This window comes from Sphaerodactylus townsendi, linkage group LG04, assembly GCF_021028975.2.
Source record: "Sphaerodactylus townsendi isolate TG3544 linkage group LG04, MPM_Stown_v2.3, whole genome shotgun sequence".
Classification (NCBI taxonomy): Eukaryota; Metazoa; Chordata; class Lepidosauria; order Squamata; family Sphaerodactylidae; genus Sphaerodactylus; species Sphaerodactylus townsendi.
In genome coordinates this window covers 56199312-56218442 of record NC_059428.1, presented here as the reverse complement: position 1 = coordinate 56218442, position 19131 = coordinate 56199312, and the positions used below count along the sequence as shown (strand labels likewise).

Here is a 19131-nt window from a genome sequence, read left to right as displayed (position 1 = left end):
AAACAATACATGACTTCATTTTGAGGTAACTGCTATGATTGTGCAAACTGACCAAAAATGTTTCTGTATTTCTGTGAACAAAGGACAAGTTGTTCACATTGCTTTTACAGCTTCCCCATCCAAAAAGTTTCCAAATTAAAATGTGTGGTTTCTTCAGACTTATTTAATTATTACTGCTTTCAGTTATTGAATCTCTAAAGAAACTTTTGATCTGACAAAGTTCATTAAACAATAGGTTTAAAAAGTGAAAAGCACAAAGGCAATGTTAACAAAAATTTAATACCTAATTTTTTGTTGACCTATTCTACATAACTCATATTCCAGTCTTCTATACTTGAATTTTCCGGCATTTTAACAAGGGCTCTGTTATATTAAATGCATCACATTAACTTCCAGAATCTTCAACTAAGTTTAACCATTATCCTTAGTAAAAGACATAGCTTCTCCACAACTGCTATCTTATTACTGAGTGAAGACTGCAAATTTATTTTACTTTACTTCATTTATACTCTATAATGCTTAAAAACTCTAGGTTTCTCTTTGGAATTTTTTGAACCCTTAAATGAGGAGTACATATTCAGGCTGCACAGACAAAGACTGATATGGAATTTTAATCCCTCCATCCAGTACAACCTGCAGTATGTTTCCCTGACGCGTTAAACTTACCCACCCTCCACAGAAAGATGGCACAATACTTTTTTAGCCTCGACAGTCCATTTCATCGCAGAGCATTTATGCTTACCAGAGTAAACGCCTTTCCTTCTAAAGTTATGGCTGGTAGATTTCAAGGTGTTTTGCTTTCAGATAGATGATGTCCATGCCCTGTTAATGCCGGGGATACAATTCAGCATATCCTTCTAGAATGTCAGCTTCACTCCGCTCTACGTAGTTACTATATAACCCCAATCCTTAAAGCCAAAACTAATTTGCCTTCGGTCTATGTAATGAATTATCTATTAAATAATGCATATTTTGAGATAATTTCTAAGGTTGCTAAATATTTAGCTGAAGTAATATCTCAAAGACGATATTAAAATGTGATTCTCGATCTATTCAAATATTTAACCACATAGATGCAACTTTTGATGCTTAAATTGTGATAGACGCGAGAAGTTACTTAAACCGACTTAAATAACATTAGGATATTATAATAGGTCTCTGGTGAGTCTGTACATATAGTTTATCCTAACTTTGTGTCTTGGGATTTTTATTGTTGTTTGTGATACGATATACTATATGTAGAATTTATTTATGCCTAATAAAGGTTTACTGTACTGTACTCTATAATGCTGTCCAATGGGGAACCAAAGTGACTTACATCGTTCTCTCCATTTTATTTTCACAACAACTCACAACAACTGTGTGTGACTAGTCCACAGTCACCCAGCAAGCTTCCACAGCAGATTTTCCAGTATCAGATGACCACAACTGTTATATTAAATGCTGTGCAAAACAGGAAGGATAATTCTGCTGAAATCATGATGTTTGTGGGATTTCTAGAAGCACTTGGTTGCCCATTGAGTGAGCAGATTGCATTGGTGGGCGTTGGCCTGATCCAGTGGGGCTTTTCTTATGTTCTTATGGGGATTCAAACCTATGTGATGTGGTGGCAGATGAAGACCCTGGAAAACCTGGGTTTGAATCCCCACTTCTATCATGGAAGCTCACTTGGTGATATTGGGCTGGTCACAAACTCTTATCCTATTCTACCTATAGGGCTGTTGCTATGAGAAAGTGGAGAAAGGGAAAAGGATGTTCTAAGGGGCTATAAATCCCAGGGTGTGGGAAAAGCAGGATATAGATAAATGCAAAACAAAATGAATCAAATCTAACACTAACTACTACATCGGATGGCTCTTTGAAAAACACTAAGTTTACAACTTGTTACCTCATTTAAAAATTTTCTTCTCAAATTCCATTTGTAAAGAAACAGAACATTTTCACTACTATCAGAGATTCAAGTTTTATTTAGTTTTGGGGTCCTCCACTCTAATGTATTCAGTTTCCTACTTAAGCAGTTTCTCCCAGGACAATAAGCTTCCCAGACACCAACACACACACACTCAAGCTAGAAAGTGTGTTTTAATCACTGGTGCTGCTACTTCTATATTATTTCAAATATATGGTGGGTTTGCGGTTGCCTAGATTACATGTGTACATCTTCCAAGAGCAATGGAGCCTGGTGAGAAACTGTTGCTAATTTTTCCATTCAGCCAGGTAGAGTGTAAGTGACTATAGCCACCCTGCCAATCAGCAAGATCCACACCTACCTGTACGCATGAATCCTCTATGTGGCTCATCTTGGAAAATGGCCTGCCTCAGGAGGTCAAGAAAGCCTCACACTTTTTGTTAGTATAATTGTTCATAAGGCCATTTTCTAAATGAAATAGGACTACATTATGACAAAATGATTTTAGAAGGCACTTTTCTTAACTGATAACCATGTAACTGACCTGTTAATATCACTGTATTCAGTATGTATTATCTGTTGGCTGTGATCCTGCTTTATACTTATTTAATATCATTTTTCATTATATAACATATTAAGTCTAACGCTGTTTCAGATTTCGACAATCCTGGTCCGATCACATTGCTTAGTAGAGATCTTACCTTACTTAAACTATGTAATCTGCTTTTACCTCAGTGACAAAGACAGACAATAACTAAAGTAAATACTATAAAAGTCACCAAGCAAGATTACATGGCAAACAGAGATTCAGATCTGGGTCTCCTTGAGTGATTACCTCTACCAAGAACTGGACAGGAAGGATGTGATCCTGCTAGTTCTCTGGATTTGCAGTACCATAGTAACCTGCTGAACCACTTCTCAAAACTTGGGGGGGGGCACCATGTTACAGTGTTTTGAGTCTTATGGGGTGTCATCTCAGAAGATGATGTGGGGATTCTTGAGTTGTCCCATAGTATTGACCTGAGGTGTTCTTGTCCTTCCCATGATATTTAATACCTATGTGAAGCCACTGAAAGAGGTCATCAATACGTATGGGCTGTGATGTCACCAATATGTAGATGATATTCAGCTCTACCTTTCTTTTCTACCTAATTCTTAGGATGGGGTTGATATGCTAAACCAGAGCTTGAAGTCAGTAATAGACTGGATGAGGGTGAACAAGCTGAAACTTAATTCTCATACAGCATGTCTTGAAATGCAGACCAAGGACTTCTGATCTCTCCTGTTGGATGGGGTTTCACTCCAATCAAAAAGAATGTGCTGCTTGACACAGCCATCACCCTAGTAAACCAGGTGGCTGAAGTAGTTCAGAGTGCTTTTGCACAACTTCAACTGATGCACCAATTGCATCCATTCCTGGTTCAGTCAGATCTAACTACAGTGATCCATGAATTAGTTACACCTAGATTAGCTACAGCAATGGACACCATTTGGAACTACCCTTGACGAGTGTACAGAAGCTTTAGATAGGGCAGAGTTCTGTGGCTAGACTTACTTATAACATATTTAACTGGTTGGGGCCAGGTGTTTGGAGCATGTGACCTAAATATTACAGTAAGTATGGCTCTAGAGTCGATCAGCTCTAGATCTTAATTCAATATATCTATTTTGTCCTTTAAAAACTTACATGATCAGGGTGTTTGAAGGACTGCTTTCTGTAATATATTCCTGAGTCCCAAGTAGTGGGGTGTGTGTGTGTGTGTGTGTGTGTGTGTGTGTGTGTGTGTGTGTATGTTTTTATGTAATTTTTCTATATTATAATAAATTTTGCTTATGTACTTTATTAATATTGTAAGCCACCTTGAGCTCCGTAAGGAAGAAAGTTGGTTAATAAATATCTCTAATAAAGAAAACACTGGATGCTTAAAAAGACTGTGAATAGGTTAAAAAAAAGTGGAGGACTCAAAGGACTTGCAGAAGGTATCTCAAATTTCCCTCTCACACTCCCCCATGGTATGATAATTCCTTAGTGATTCACACTTTCAGCAAGACACTGCTGAATTCACACTGGTTATTACTATTAAACAGTAGGACTACAATTTTACCATCCAAGGGCACAATTTTGCATGCATTTTCGAAAGTGGCAAAAATTTAAAATAGCTATTCTATCTGATCATGATACCAATGTAAAAATATTTTGTTTGCTAACACTAAAGGTTTTATCCTTTATCTGTCCTGAACAGTGCAGTATAGATTCAAACCTCGTGATAAGACGACTCCTAGAAAAATAACTGGGATTAATGTAAAGAGTAAAAGAAGCATACCTATGCATATAAACAAGTCTGAAAATAGGAGCAAGCTGTTTGCCTCCCAGAATGAGAAGAGGGGGAAAAAAGAACTCTTTAGGGGCTTTACCATTTCAAAATGAAGCCAGAGACCTAATTCTGCCAATAAAACTGGAGCCAAACAAATTATCTTCAGATAAATAGTCTGTACTGAGCTTCTTACTAGTGACAGATGAAAAAAAAATCTGAAAGAGGTCTGGTATTCAGAGAATCTACTTAATTGCTGCCATCCTGATCTTATGAAATGTTCAGTTCACAAGCTTAGTAAAACTTTAGGAAGCCAAAATGGATCCTGCTTCTTGTTTTTTAACGGGAGAGGGGCAGGTGATTGGGAAGTGAGAACAAAATACACAATTCTAAAACCATTTGAGAAGCTCATAGTTCTAATGTGCTATTTACAAGATATTCATGACAAGTGGCACAACTTTGTTCAATGTTTTGTTTCTTTAAAGCCACGGATAGGCTTACCACATGCATGGCCTAAGATTCCAACAAAATGTTTAGCAGCACTGTTATTATTTGAAAAAGAGTAGAAATTGTTAATGCTGGAATAATGGCACACTTAGCATTTGGAAACTGTTTAAGCAATTGAGGGGAAAGACACCAATGTATCTTTGAAGCAAAACAGTTATACCTGAGCAGTCCTTTGGACACTGTCTGCTAGTCCCCTGTTCCTCTTGTTAATGTATTAGATATTATAAATTCTGACTTATTTTGAAAAAAACACCAACAGTGCTATTTTAATATTTCTCTTGCTAAACTATTACTTTGGAAAATCAATGCAAGGGTATTTTAGATTTTGGTATAGCAGAAAGAAAAAAACTGTCAGTAACATCTCAAATTTCAGCCTTGGTATCCTTAGCAATAGATGGAACACACAAAGGAGCTCAGTTTCCCTGAGTCCCACATGGGTTTAATCTTTGATTAATTGAACAAAAACTAAAAACCTCCAGACGTTATTTCTTTTAATCACAGGAAAGATAACTCTTGTGTGGCTTTGCTGGTAAGAGAGCCAGCAGATGTCTGTCTGGTCTGGGGGGAATTTCCCTTTCTCAGGAGAAAACAGCTTAAATAGAAGAGGAATAGCCATATGCTGACTGTGCACTGCTTAACAGATGACGTAGAGAAGAATCCTCTACAATGGAGAGGAGACTTTTAAATTAAATTTCATTGAAAATTCAATGCAATCAGCTGCAAGCAATTAACATGCTGGATCCAAGTTAGGTCAGATGACTGTCATCTGAATTATCTGGATACAAAAAACCCAAAGAAACCTCATTGAGCAACATGACTGGTTTAAGCAAATGCTATAAAGAAGATGAAATCAAAATGAATGACCCTTGATGTTCAAGGTTATGTAAGTTTAAATTTTCTTGAGGGAAAAGTCTTTATAGATTCACACAGGAATATCTTTTACCATTCATGTAACAAGAAACTAAATTAGCATTTACAATGCCAGTAAGAACTCTCTCTTCTTATTTTCTCCCAAGAAAACAGAAGCAGGAGTGCTTCCAATGGCTTTCAAACAGGAATCCTTCAGGGCTTCTACTAGCAAACATTTTAAGACCCCTACCCTGCGAAAAAAAAAGCCCAATCTCTAATTAGACTTTTTAATACAATATTTTAAAGGTCATGCATGTGAATAGCAATATTGTACTGTATATTAACTAATGTTAAAGATTTTTATTTGTTTTGTTTTCACATGGTCATGGATCTCCAGATCCATGACAAAAGTCAACAATTCTGACCAAGTGAACATATATTGGAGAGGGAAGGCAACATGGAATAGCCCAATCTCATCAGATCTCAGAAACCAAGAAAGGTTGGTAATTAAATGGGAGACAACCAAAGACTCTGCAGAGGAAAGCAACAGCAAATGACATTTGCTTCACACTGCAGGGGTCTTTGTACATTGCAAGTTGACAATGCATACATACATAATGTTTATTGGTTAACTCAGCCTGCCTGCTTTGTTGAGCCTTAAGGTAGATTACAAATAAAACAATGCAGCGAACACAAGCATATAGGTAACAAGACTAACATGTCTAGAGGCAAATATATAGGTAACCAGGCATCAAGATTAGGTACCCTAAAAATGACATCAAAAATGAAAAAAAGTCTAGCCTTGCTCCCCACACTGAGGTGGAAATTCTTAGTAAGTTGGTCCAACTGGTAATATCACCTATAATCAAGCTAGATTTGAGACCAATCTTACAGACAAACAAGATTTTGGAGGGGAGATATGAACTTTCAAGAGTCATACGCCTCTAAAATCTTGCTGCCCTCTAAGGTCCTACAGCAGACCACCACAGCTATCCTCTGAAACTATGATCAAGCTGTTGCAGAAGCTCACAAAATTGAAGTTCAAAAGCTACCATTCCATGTGTATTCACATGGAGAAAACTTATTAAGAAAAATACTGAAACTGGAAAAAATAGCTCTCTTTAAGTCAGTCACAATGGGATTTGTACATAATGAATGACCTGAGTTCAAAACAAATCATGCTTTTTTTCCAAGCAAGCATGCACATATGAAAATCAATCATGTCACTCTCTCATCAGAATTTCACTTAGACTTTACAAAAGCTAGTTAGGCCCTCAGGACAGGACAGAGTGAAAAGGTTTTAGAAATTTGTCATTCATAACAAAGGAGAAGGAAGAAATTAAAAGGTGTTTTTTTTACACAGCACCGAAATTGATGTTAACCAAAGAAATCCTTGTAAATGATAGCATCCCTTTCACCCCTGCCCCCACACAAAGATAAGCATATAACCAGCCTATTATACTCAGATAATAGATTTTGGTTTCGCCAGGATCTTACTTCGGCCTATTGCAGGCAATGGCTTTTGTGGCTACTACTGAAAGTGAATCTCCTAGCAAAAGAAACGCCGACTGTGCCGTTTGAGTCATAAGTACTAATTTCTATAATAATCAAAAGGATAACAGTAAAGGCTAGAAATCACAAATTCTGCTAGAAACAGATTCTACTGTTGGCAGAACACCAATATTAGCAGTGCACTCCAGGGCAATGAAAGTAAAAGGTTTTACTGGCACACAATTGTGCAAAGGTATTCACTAGCATCTGGTTAGCATTAGCAATCTGGTTCTCACCTACCCTTGTGGGCAGAGTTAGGAACTGTTGAGTCTGTGTCTGTCTGTGGTTGGGCAACTGTACCTCATCTGCAGGGAATTTCAAGATAAAAATGTTTCAAGGAACATTTTCTAAACAATTTGAAGAAGAGAGTCTGAACCCTTGTGCTTCAAGCACCTGTATTATTTTACTGAATAAGCACTGCCAAGGCACAGTATCAAACCTCTTATAAAAAATCATGGCAACACCTGGACTAAATTAATACTGAAATTTCCATTTATGCTAAAGAAGGACATGAAGAGGCATGCATTGTATTTCTGGCTGCTACTGGATTCTGATATTTAAAGCATATGACATTCCCACTAACCTGAAAACCTCCCTTTTTTACAAAACTGCAAAAACATTCAGCTATTTCAAATAACATGCTCCAGATCAAGATGAAACTGCTGGGCCATTGCATTAGCTATTTTTGAAATAAATTTCAGCAAGTATCTTATGTACAGATTTATTTTTCACAGCCTGAAATTATAAAATAAATTAATCAAGCCTACATTTCACATTCATATGTGTAATTCAGAAGGAATGTATACAAACAGGCAATGTTGAGGAAGGAAATTTCTCCATTCTCTTTTTTTAAACTTAAACAACCTTTTGCAAAAAGAAGCTCCTTGGGGGTTTTTCTTCCCTTTGCAAGCATTGGGGGGAAATAGGAGCTCCGCCAGCCATGGCCCTAATAGGGACGCTGGTGCTCCGGCATCCACGTGCGGTCCCAGAAGGCCGCTGCTGCCACTGCTGGGCCTAAGACGGCCGAAAGGGAAGACTTAGTGGCCTCCTGCGAGGTTCTGGTTGAACCGGGCTCCCGCGGACCCCTATGGGTCGCTGCCTTTGTGCCTTCTGCAGCTGACCTGCTAAAGGTCTCCAGCTGAGGAGAGAAGAAGTGCGCCTAGGCGGCCATCTTAGGGGGACTCAAATTGGCGGGGTTTTTTTTGAAAGGGATCAAACACTTCACAACACTCACTCCATAACACTCAAGGGAACAGACAGACTTACAGTACAAGATGATCATACCAAGACAAGACAAAATGAAAAACACAAGAGTCCAACAGTCTAGAAGCTTGGAGCCCTGAACAAGCACTGCTCTCCCTGTCTGAGGCAGGAACCATACTGGGGATCTAAGATGGATGCCAAGCCTACCACAGGAAGTGACATCTTTAAGTCCTGCCTCTCTGAGTATAGGTTGGAAATCACCCATCCAAGATGCCCGAGATTGCCTCCAGGAGAAGAGAAGAATCAAGAGAAAAGATAGAAGGCAAGAATTTCAGAGACTATGCTAACTCCCTGTCTCCCTTTCCTAGGCAGGAAAGGAACTGGAAAAAGCATCCAGGAACAAGAAGCAGAAGAAAAAGCACAAACTTGGATTTTACACTAGGTTTGAATACGGTAATACAGTATCCCAGATTTTGGGGGGGGGGGGGATTCCAATTTTTTAAAGATCATGACAAGTAAAAACCCACACTGAAGATCACAACAGATTGGGAACTACACATGAAGTCTTCAGTCACTGTCCATGTGAGAGTCTGACTGGAGAGGCAAGGAAAGAGAAAGCACATAAGCATCACAACAAACCACTTTTGTTACTGAGGCAAATTTTTCATATCTCCGAGATTCTATCGTTCCATGTTCATACATTCACTTCAGCTTCCTATATTGCCTGTGTTGTAAAACAACTTGTGTCACAGACAAGTTACACATGAAACATTAAAAATCTTAAGAGTGAATGCATCTCAGTCTAAGGGAATACTGTAATCAGTACAAAATAATCATTGCTGTTGATACTGGGAAGATTTTTTTTTTATTAGGTTGACCTGAATAATGTCAAAAACCCCATCATTTTCTGGGATGGTACTGCCAAATATTGTCTGCTGCTACCACATGAACACATGAAACTTTTACAATAATACAAGATCCAAAATTTCCTTTTTCTGTTTGTACACACCAGCCCTTTGTTTCTATGACAGTATTAGAAGCATTTACACTGCTCTCCAAGAATCACTATATTTTGGCAGTATTACTCCAATTAATTTGTTTGAGACATCAGTTTACCATTTCCTTTTTATTATCAAAATATTTTAATACAGGAGCTGTTTTGATTAGCTGCTTGTTTTTCAAGCTTCTTGTCTAAATTTTCATTCTGTGTCCCCAATGCATTATTTTACAGTTGATGATACAAAATATTGTGTTTTGTAGGAACACTCTCAAAATAAATTCACTATTTCAAATGTTTAGTTCTTTGTCTTTTTGTTGAAGGCACAAAGTGTTCAGAATACAGGACACCTATATCCTTTTCAATTAACCTTTCACCTAAACCTTGAACCCTGTATTTGCATTTTGGTTATTCATTTTTGGACCCACTCTTTGTACTTTTTAAACATTGTAAGTCTTTATCTTCCTATAATGTTTTGCCTCAGATCAGACCATTGTCAATATGTACCTTGGAAAATTCAATTTCTTCAAAGAGATGTGGTACTTTCTATAAAATATCTCAGCTGCTTCAAAAACAATATACCAAAGGGAGTACAAAAGTACATAAAAGTAAACTCTGTTCAAACAGCAAAATTTGGGGGAAATGATTTATTTAGTGCTGAGAAAATTTTAGCACCAGCCATTTCACCACAGGTAACTTTCCCATGAGGAAGAAAAAGTGTTACTTTTTCATTGTTCAACTGCCTTAAGATTTAGCCACAGTTATAAAATCACATTTTGTTACTCTTTTTCCAAGAACACTTGGGATTTTTGTTTATACTGAGTTTGAATCAAATGGAACCTTTCTGGGATACTGGAGGAACAATTAAACACATTGCCCTGCCCTGGAAACATAGAGTTGGAAGACATCTCAAGGGCCTCCAACCCCCTGCAATCAAAGCACTCCTGACAGATGGCCATTGAGCCTCTCTTTAAAAACCTCCAAAGAAGGAGAATCCACTGCACTCTGAGGTAGTGCATTCCACTGTTGAACTGTCCTTACTGTCAGGAAGTTTTTCTCTTTTCCTTTGCCTTGAACCCATTACTCCTGGTCCTAGTCTCTGGAGCAGCAGGGAGGTCCAGGCTACCCCTGATCTTATTAGATCTCAAAAGCTAAGAAGGGTTAAATATTTTGATGAGAGACCTCCAAGGACTACCAAGGTCACTATGCAGAGGAAAGCAATTGCAAACCACTTCTATTAATCTCTTGGCTTGAAAACCCTACTGGGTTGCCATAACTTGATGGCACTTTACATAAACATCAAACATATCACTACTACATCTAAGAAATCAGCCTCATACTAACTGGCAGATTTAGCCATAGGTTCAAATATTTCTGGAAAACTGTTTTTCATCATGTTTGCTCTGTAAGTTGCACATCTGGCAGATAAAAAAGACCAACTAGGGCTTAAGCCTTTACAATCCAAAACAGGTGCTCTGTTCCCACTAAAGTGTTAGCTATCTTTTTTTTTCGTTTTCAATTCGACTTATGTCTGTAGGGGGAATTATTTCTCCACTGCAGGTTTTGTTGTTGTTTTTACTTTCAATGTGTGACTTCTACATTATCATGTTTAAGTGAACATGGGAAATAATTTTACCTTCATTTAAGAATAAGAATAACCCACTGGGTTATTTTTCAGTGCCAGCTCTACCTATAATCAAAGAGCCCTTCATTGCAATGTAAATCAATATCCCTGAAGACAAAGATAATACCTGTAATGGACAAGTAAACTCGCAAAGTCTAAATACTCATCATCAGTGTATACTTAACTGAAACATGAAAACATTACATGAAAAATAACAAAACACAATAACATTTGCAGGCTACAAAACACCATACTTTGCTACAAATAATGCCAAATGTTAAACAGAATGTATACTTAAATCGCCTTTGTGATAGATACTGAAATGTGTAAAAATAAATCAATTTCATATCAGCATTAGTATTCTTACAAAACTAAAACTAAGACATGTTAAAGAATTCTCGGCAGAGAGTAGCAACTGTATGCATTGTTTAAAGGGTTTTCCTGAACAACTGATTCACTTACCAACCATATAGTTAAAGACTTTACTGGGTACCTCAGATATGAATCATTCACAGCTCTTCTATGGCAAATTACTCACAGTACCTGAAACTGTGGGAAAACCTTTACTCATGTCAATGCTTCAAGTGAAAAACAATGATGAAAATACCTCACCAAGCACACAACTCCAATAATATCCTCTGTCTGCCTGGCCCATGCACCCCAATGTGAATGCCAACAATCTGTATTAAAGCAATGTACTAAGCACATTAACTATCTACCAATACAACATCACTGAAATAAATAAATGGAGTATGGGACTTATGCTGCAACACTACCTGACAGATGCAAATGAGCACAAGAACACCCTGATTTCTAGAGGCTTTCTTATCATAAAAGATACTGGTGTGTGTGTGTAAACATTCCACACTAGTGCTGGTAGAATATTAGTGTTGGACAGTGAAATTTATCAAGATGGCTTCTTCCTATATTTTCTAAAAGTATAATAAATGCTAATAAATGCCTAGAGCTACTAAAGTAATTACTGTCAAAGTGACTGCTAGTGAAAGGAGCGTGGGACAGAAAGAATAACTTACTTGCTACTTCCAACGATGCATTATGGCTCACAGCTTCACCAAGGTAATTCCTTGCTACACAGACATAGACTCCTTCATCAGGTCTACTCTTGCGACCATGAACTATACGTAAGAAAAATAAAGATCCACTTGGCAGCAACATCCTATTAGAGCGAGGATCATCTTTGTCAGTTTCAACCCTTTCTCCTCCTTTATACCATTCAATAGTTGGTGCAGGCCTGCCCTCAGCCTTACAGTTCAAAGTTGCTGGTTCACCTTTAGACACAATTAGATCCGAAGGATGTTCAACAATCTTTGGGGGGAAATCCTCTTGGCGAAGACGCGAACCTAAAAGAAATAATAAGAACAATTTAAAAATATGTTTTCCTACTTCCTAGATCTAAAAGAAATGCTCAACCTTTAAGTAATAAAAGCCTAGGCCATTACAACTGCATTTTAAGACAATTACTTGAAGATACATGAAAAAAGTGGAATGACAAAATACTCAGTTGAACATATACACAACCTCCATGACTGCTACAATTTCACCAAAACAGGAAGCTCATTGAATTTATATACCTTCAATTATTTCTTATTATTCGGTATGCACTTTATAAACATTGTGTTTTTAAAGGGTAACCCTGGAAACCAATGAAGATTATTCATCATATTGGTTTCACTAATCATTTGAACATATTATTGTGTTCATGATTATTATCTCGATACAACACTGTTTTGATTATGTTTCAACATGAATTTACCTTCCTATGCTCTATCCCACTGAAAGATAGAAGACTTGCATATTTATCCAACACTAACTGGACCTTCTTTGCTAAGGAATGCTCCACTTGGGTCCTGTATCCTGTTCCGCTGAACTACCAGGCACTGGGCCCCAAGTGGAGCATTCTACAGCATAGAGAGTCCAGTTAGTGGCAGATGAATATACAAATCTCCTTTTATCTTACGGTGGGAGTATAGCAGACTTCTCAAAGTTATTCAAAATAAAAATAAACTTTTAAAAAATGCAAATTGGCCAACACATAGCACTTAAATTGACATAAAATAACATCAACAAGGCAGATAAGGTGAGACAAAAATTGTACAAATGTATACTTGAAATTTTTGTTGGCAACTTCTAAACAAATGGTCTCTCAAAGGGAGTTGCCTACACCTTAATGTCCAAGAAAATTGCAGATAATTTTACAACCTCTGATAAGGAGTTCTACATTATAATCACAGAGCCACTTTAGTGGTGGAGCCACAGGTACAGAACTCCTTTTCAAAAAAGCCTGTAATTAAATGTAAATGTTAAATTAAATGTAATTAAATACAGCCCAAAAAAAACCCTCAGATAATCTCAACAAAGGAGGCAAAATGTATAAATGTATGTTAGCTATGGCTAACCCTCTATACAATCAAAACTTTTAGTTATTTTTAATTCCGCACAAAGACCATCTGGTAATTAAGTTCATTTCAAAATTATTTCATATGCTTCCTAAATTCAGTTCCAATAAGGAACCTAGCTGCAGCTTTTTTGGACCAGTTGTCACTTCAAAACAGTGGGAAGCTCCTGTTATTTCAATGAACAAAATTTGAAACCTTCCTATAAACCACTGTTTCCCAGCCTGTGGGTAGGGACTCACAAGTGGGTTGTGAAGCCTGCGGAAGTGGTTGCAGACTCTCGTGGGCTTATGGAAGGCATTTCCTTCACCTCCTTGTCTGGTGGTCAGCCTAACACACTGAATCTCTGAGATGGACGGATTAAGGGACAGAACAAGCCAGCTACCTAGCCAGGCTGAAGTCGCAGCTACCCCTGGAAAGAAGAGATAGTATCTATTCCCCAGCACAATAGCAGCCAGTGGTCCACCTCTTTTTTCTTTCTGCAACTGCAGTCCTCTCCTTCCTTTCCTTGATGGTGATACCACCTAGCTCTTTCTCAGCAGTTAATAAGGTGCTTTTGAAAAAGATCATTTGTAAGCTGTGCCTTCTGTTGAAGTTGCATCAAATGGCCACAGGAAGGGGCATTCACAGTCACTGAGTTGTGATTTACCCCAGTCCAGCTTCAAATGAAGCTTGAAGCATGACTAGCTGGGGGAATAAAACAGCCGTTCATGGGGAAAGAAGCTATCTCACCCTCACAGAGAAACCTTTTGCCACCTGCTGCTAAAAGACACACAACAAATATATATATATTTGCTGTGTGTCTTTTATATATATCTCTGTGGGATGTCTTAAGACAGTGGTGGCGAACCTTTGGCACTCCAGATGTTATGGACTACAATTCCCATCAGCCCACCACCAGCACTTATGGCCAGTTGTATGCTGGCAGGAAAGGCTGATGGGAAGTATGATCCATAGTATCTAGAGTGTAAAGAACCACGGTCTTAAGAAGTGATTGCATCGTTTCACTCTGCTCACCCAAAATAAGATGTCGGGGGCAAATCTTAAAAGAAGTGACACCACCAGATTGTACTTTTCAGACAATAAGGTATCAGAGGGGAAGAGGCACAGCCTGACCATTTTTCCTCTTTGGTCAGTTTCACCACCTGACATTTTGGCTGCAGCTGAAATGGATTCTCCCTGCCTTCATTTGGTGAAGGTTATCCCTGGACGTTTGCTCTGCAAACTCCGACCCTGGGCACCTTTTCAGCCCAAAACATACATAGTTGTACTCAGTTGGTCTGGCCAACTCCAGCAATATATAGTTCTTTTTTAAAAAAAAAATGTTGGAGTAGCTATCTTTGAAGAGTATTTATTTATTTATTTATTTATTTATTTCTCAGTCTTATAGACCGCCCAACCCCCGAAGGGCTCTGGGCGGTGAACAACATAAAATAACAGTTACATAATGAGACTATAAATAATTTAAGTTAAAATGCAGCAATTAAGAGCGACTAATAACAGCAATGCCCGCAACAATCCCTATTAAAACTCTCCCAGAAGGGGAGAAAAAGAGTGAAGCCCATAGATGGTAATGGAGCTTGCAAAATGTAGGAAGGGAGGCGGGGGGGCACTTATATCAGCTGACTGGACACTCCAAAGGCCAGGTGGAACAACTCCGATCTTGCAGGCCCTACTTGGGAACTCACCGAGATCCCACTTGGGGGGTGAGGGACCGGACAGCTGGAGGAAGAGTGTTCCACCAGGCAGGGGCCAGGGCTGTAAAAGTTTTGCATTATGTTTTGCATGTCTGCATATCTTTAAAGATAGCCCCCCCCCCCCCGAAAAAAAAGGATTGCCGGAATCAGCAGGAGCAGCTGAGTACAACTATGTACTTTCTGGGCTGAAAAGACACCCAGGATCAGAGCCTGAAGAGCAAACATCCTGGGATAACCTTCAGAAAATGGTGGTAGAGAATATCCCTTCAGCTGCACACAAAATGCCAGGCAAAAGCTGAGGATGAAACCAACTGGAGAGCAAAATGGTCAGGTGAGAAAAATATGATGCCTCCTGATCTCTGCATTCCACACAGCCAGGCAGGAGACATCTTGCAAGCACCTAGGCAAAGAAAAGGTGCCCTTAGAAGCATTCTTCAAAAAAGATGCCTTGAGCTAAAATAAGGCATCCTGAGGATGTCTTGGAAAGAAAGCTGTGCAGAGTACCTTCCCAGGACTCCTTTTTTTTTAGCGTTCCCAGGATGTCTTATTTAGGCTGTGCAGAGCAGACCAGGGTGTGTTAGACCTTTGAGGGAGAAGTGAAACTTTGAGATCTTGTGGCCAGGTTGTGAGCTGTATTGTATCACTGTGTCCCTTCATGGTGCTTTGATTCTGACTGCATTCAAGTATTTGTATGAGTCAAGGGGTTTGTGAGTGAGTCTGTGTACTCTGTTCTCCCCCCTTCCCCAGGGCCGGATTAAGCTAGTGTGAGGCCTGTAGCATATGTTATAATGGGGCTCTTATTGCAGGCTCACCGCAGTGGCACAGGCATACCTCGAGAGTGGTGTAACAGCACATGCTGAAGCAATTTGGCAGCATGGGAGACAGCACAAAGGAAACTACATTTGTGCACATGACACAGCAAGGAGACAACACCTACCTGCACATACAGAGAACACACAACATATACCATGCAGCATGCAGTTCCCTGACATGTAAATAACAGTATTACCAGTTTGTAAGAACATGATGAGATGCCGATTTCACCAGACAACTTGCAAATATTTAGTGTGGGGACCCTTGAATATGTGAGGTCTATAGCAAATGCTACTTTTGCTACTAGGTTAATCCAGCACTATTTCCCCATATTCTCTTCTATTACATTTCTCTCTTTTTTTGTCGGTTATGTATATATATATTTTAAAAAACAGTGACTGGAAGACCATTGGGGGGGGGGGGTGTGCATCTTTTGGCCAGGAATTCCAGCATTTTTAAACAATTCACTTGAAAGGCAATGACTGAAAAGTTGTGGTGACCTTGCCTTTGGTAGTGGTAAGGCTTGGGAGAAATAGTGGCTGTGCCTCTAGAAAGTTTCCAGTGACCCATAGTAATAGCTGCCAAGATACCCAGAGCGTTTCGGTAGACATGAAGCTATGAGACTGTTCCACACTTTCTCTATTTTTACACCAGAGGACCACCAGAAAGGCATGCATGCATGTTTCCCCAGCTGTTTCAGCATCTAGAATCTGTGAAGCCAGTGGCGTCACCACACCCAAACTGGTCAAACACTGGATATTGAAAATGCTGAGGAATATGGGCATATACCCTGTGAGCTATCCCAGGAACTAGAACCATGTGAGAAGTATGCAAAGCAGGCTTCAATGGTAGGCAGACTGGCAGGAGACATGAGGCTAGTAAGTCCAAAGCTGGACACTAATCATATAGATTTCTAGGATCTTTGATTTTCTTACAAGCCATTACTTCATATCTAACACTTAGGATGAATTCTTAGAACTATGTCCCAGTACAAAGAACACAATACACAACTGAACAATGCTAGATTTAGGAGAAGAATGGACAGAACTGGACAGAGGAGACCATATACACCATCCTGAGTTTCCTCAAATAAGGGAAAAATATAATAAAATGGTAATAATTGGGAAAACAGCAAATAAATAATGGTGATAATTTAATATAAGAACATAAGAACATAAGAACAAGCCAGCTGGATCAGACCAAAGTCCATCTAGTCCAGCTCTCTGCTACTCGCAGTGGCCCACCAGGTGCCTTTGAGAGCTTACATGTAGGATGTGAACACAATGGCCTTCTGCGGCTGTTGCTCCCGATCACCTGGTCTGTTAAGGCATTTGCAATCTCAGATCAAGGAGGATCAAGATTGGTAGCCATAAATCGACTTCTCCTCCAGTCCCTCAATCATCCTTGTTGCCCTTCTCTGCACTTTTTCTATCTCCTCAATATCCTTTTTGAGATGCGGCGACCAGAACTGGACACAGTACTCCAAGTGCGGTCGCACCACTGCTTTATATAAAGGGCATGACAATCTTTGCAGTTTTATTATCAATTCCTTTTCGAATGATCCCCAGCATAGAGTTTGCTTTTTTAACAGCTGCCGGGCATTGAGTTGACATTCCCTTGGAACTATCAACTAAAGGCAGCCTAAATCCCTTTCCCTGGTCATGACTAGTGGCACTGACCCCTGTGTGATGTATGTGGAGAAGTTTGGATTTTTTGCCCCCCTGTGCATCACTTTACATTTTGCTACATTGAACTGCATTTGCCATTTTCTGGAAGCCCACTCACCCTAATTTATCAAAGTCCGCTTGGAGCTCTTCGCAATCCTTTGTGGTTCTCCACCACCCTACATAATTTGGTATCATCTGCAAACTTGGCCACCACGCGACCCACACCTACTTCCAGGTCATTTATGAATAGGTTAAAGAGCACTGGTCCCAAAACGGATCCTTGGGGGACACCACTCCCGACATCTCTCCATTGTGAGAGCTTCCCATTTACACCCACTCTTTGTTTCCTGTTTCTCAACCAGTTTTTAATCCATAGGAGGACTTCCCCTCTTATTCCTTCATTGCTGAGTTTTCTCAATAGTCTCTGGTGAGGAACTTTGTCAAAAGCCTTTTGGAAATCCAAGTAGACAATGTCCACCCGGTTTCACCCCTGTCCACATGCCTGTTTACACCCTCAAAGAACTCTAGTAAGTTTGTAAGACAGGATTTGCCTCTGCAAAAGCCATGCTGACTCTTTCTCAGCAGGTCTTGCTTTTCTACCTGTTTTATAATTTTATCTTTAATGATAGATTCTACTAATTTACCAGGAACAGATGTCAAACTGACTGGCCTGTAATTTCCCGGGTCCCCCCTAGATCCTTTCTTAAAGATTGGTGTGACATTGGCCATACTTCCAGTCTTCAGGGATGGAGCCTGATTTCAGGGATAATAGTTAAACTACAAGTTATATTAAGTAATATAACATGAAAATTCAAGCAAGCAACAAAAATTTCTGTACTACTACAATGCATACCTGTTTGCTATGGCATGGAAAATGAAAGCAATCTAATCTGATATGAATGGTACCACTTTCCCATGAACAACGTGCTAAGATATACAGTTTCTATAAGAACCTGTCATGAATCTTCTGATGTTTCTTGTGTTTTCCTGATAGTCTTCTATTCAGACATTTAGTGAAGCTTTTAAAAAATTACTACATAAAAGTCACACTTAAATAAGTTGTTTAAAGAGCTCTGGTTTATATGAGGCATTAGCTCCCCTGACACAAAGTACTAATGCAAAACTTTAGGGTTAATTTTGTAGAGACATGTATACATTTAGAAAACAAAATATTTCAATAGCCTTTTAAAGGATTAGTAACAAATCCCTGAAGGAATGCAGTCAACCTCAGTCATATTGAAACTTTTAAGTCAACTCTTCCAACATTCACTAAGAATTAGTTAACACAAAGTTAATGAGGCAAAAAGAATATAAGGTGTAATATTTTTGCAGGTAAATAAACACTACCAGCCCCTACAGAGTTTGTAATTTAAATGAACAGTATGACAAAAAGGTTTCCAAATTTAATTGTTGTTGGAGAATACCTGGATGTAAGTAACACGGTACTTCATTTTATTTTATGCTATTGAGGTTCACTAGCCTCTGCACCATGACAAACAATGTTTTTTAAATTCTATTTTGTATAGATATGCTCAAGATAAAAGGAGAATTTTCAGTTTTTTGAACTGACTGATATCATTAGCAACAA

The 19131-nt window shown here is 38.9% G+C and overlaps 1 protein-coding gene across 10 annotated transcripts in view; it reads right to left on the bottom strand.

Annotated features, from left to right (window-relative positions):
* ROBO1 (roundabout guidance receptor 1) overlaps positions 1-19131 on the bottom strand; it is a 669323-nt gene that overhangs the window by 223779 nt on the left and 426413 nt on the right. For all 10 annotated transcript variants that reach the window (XM_048495370.1, XM_048495373.1, XM_048495374.1 and 7 more), the window contains one exon: positions 11987-12313. In XM_048495370.1, coding sequence (XP_048351327.1) covers positions 11987-12313 — 327 coding nt within the window. The remainder of the gene's footprint in view (positions 1-11986; positions 12314-19131) is intronic.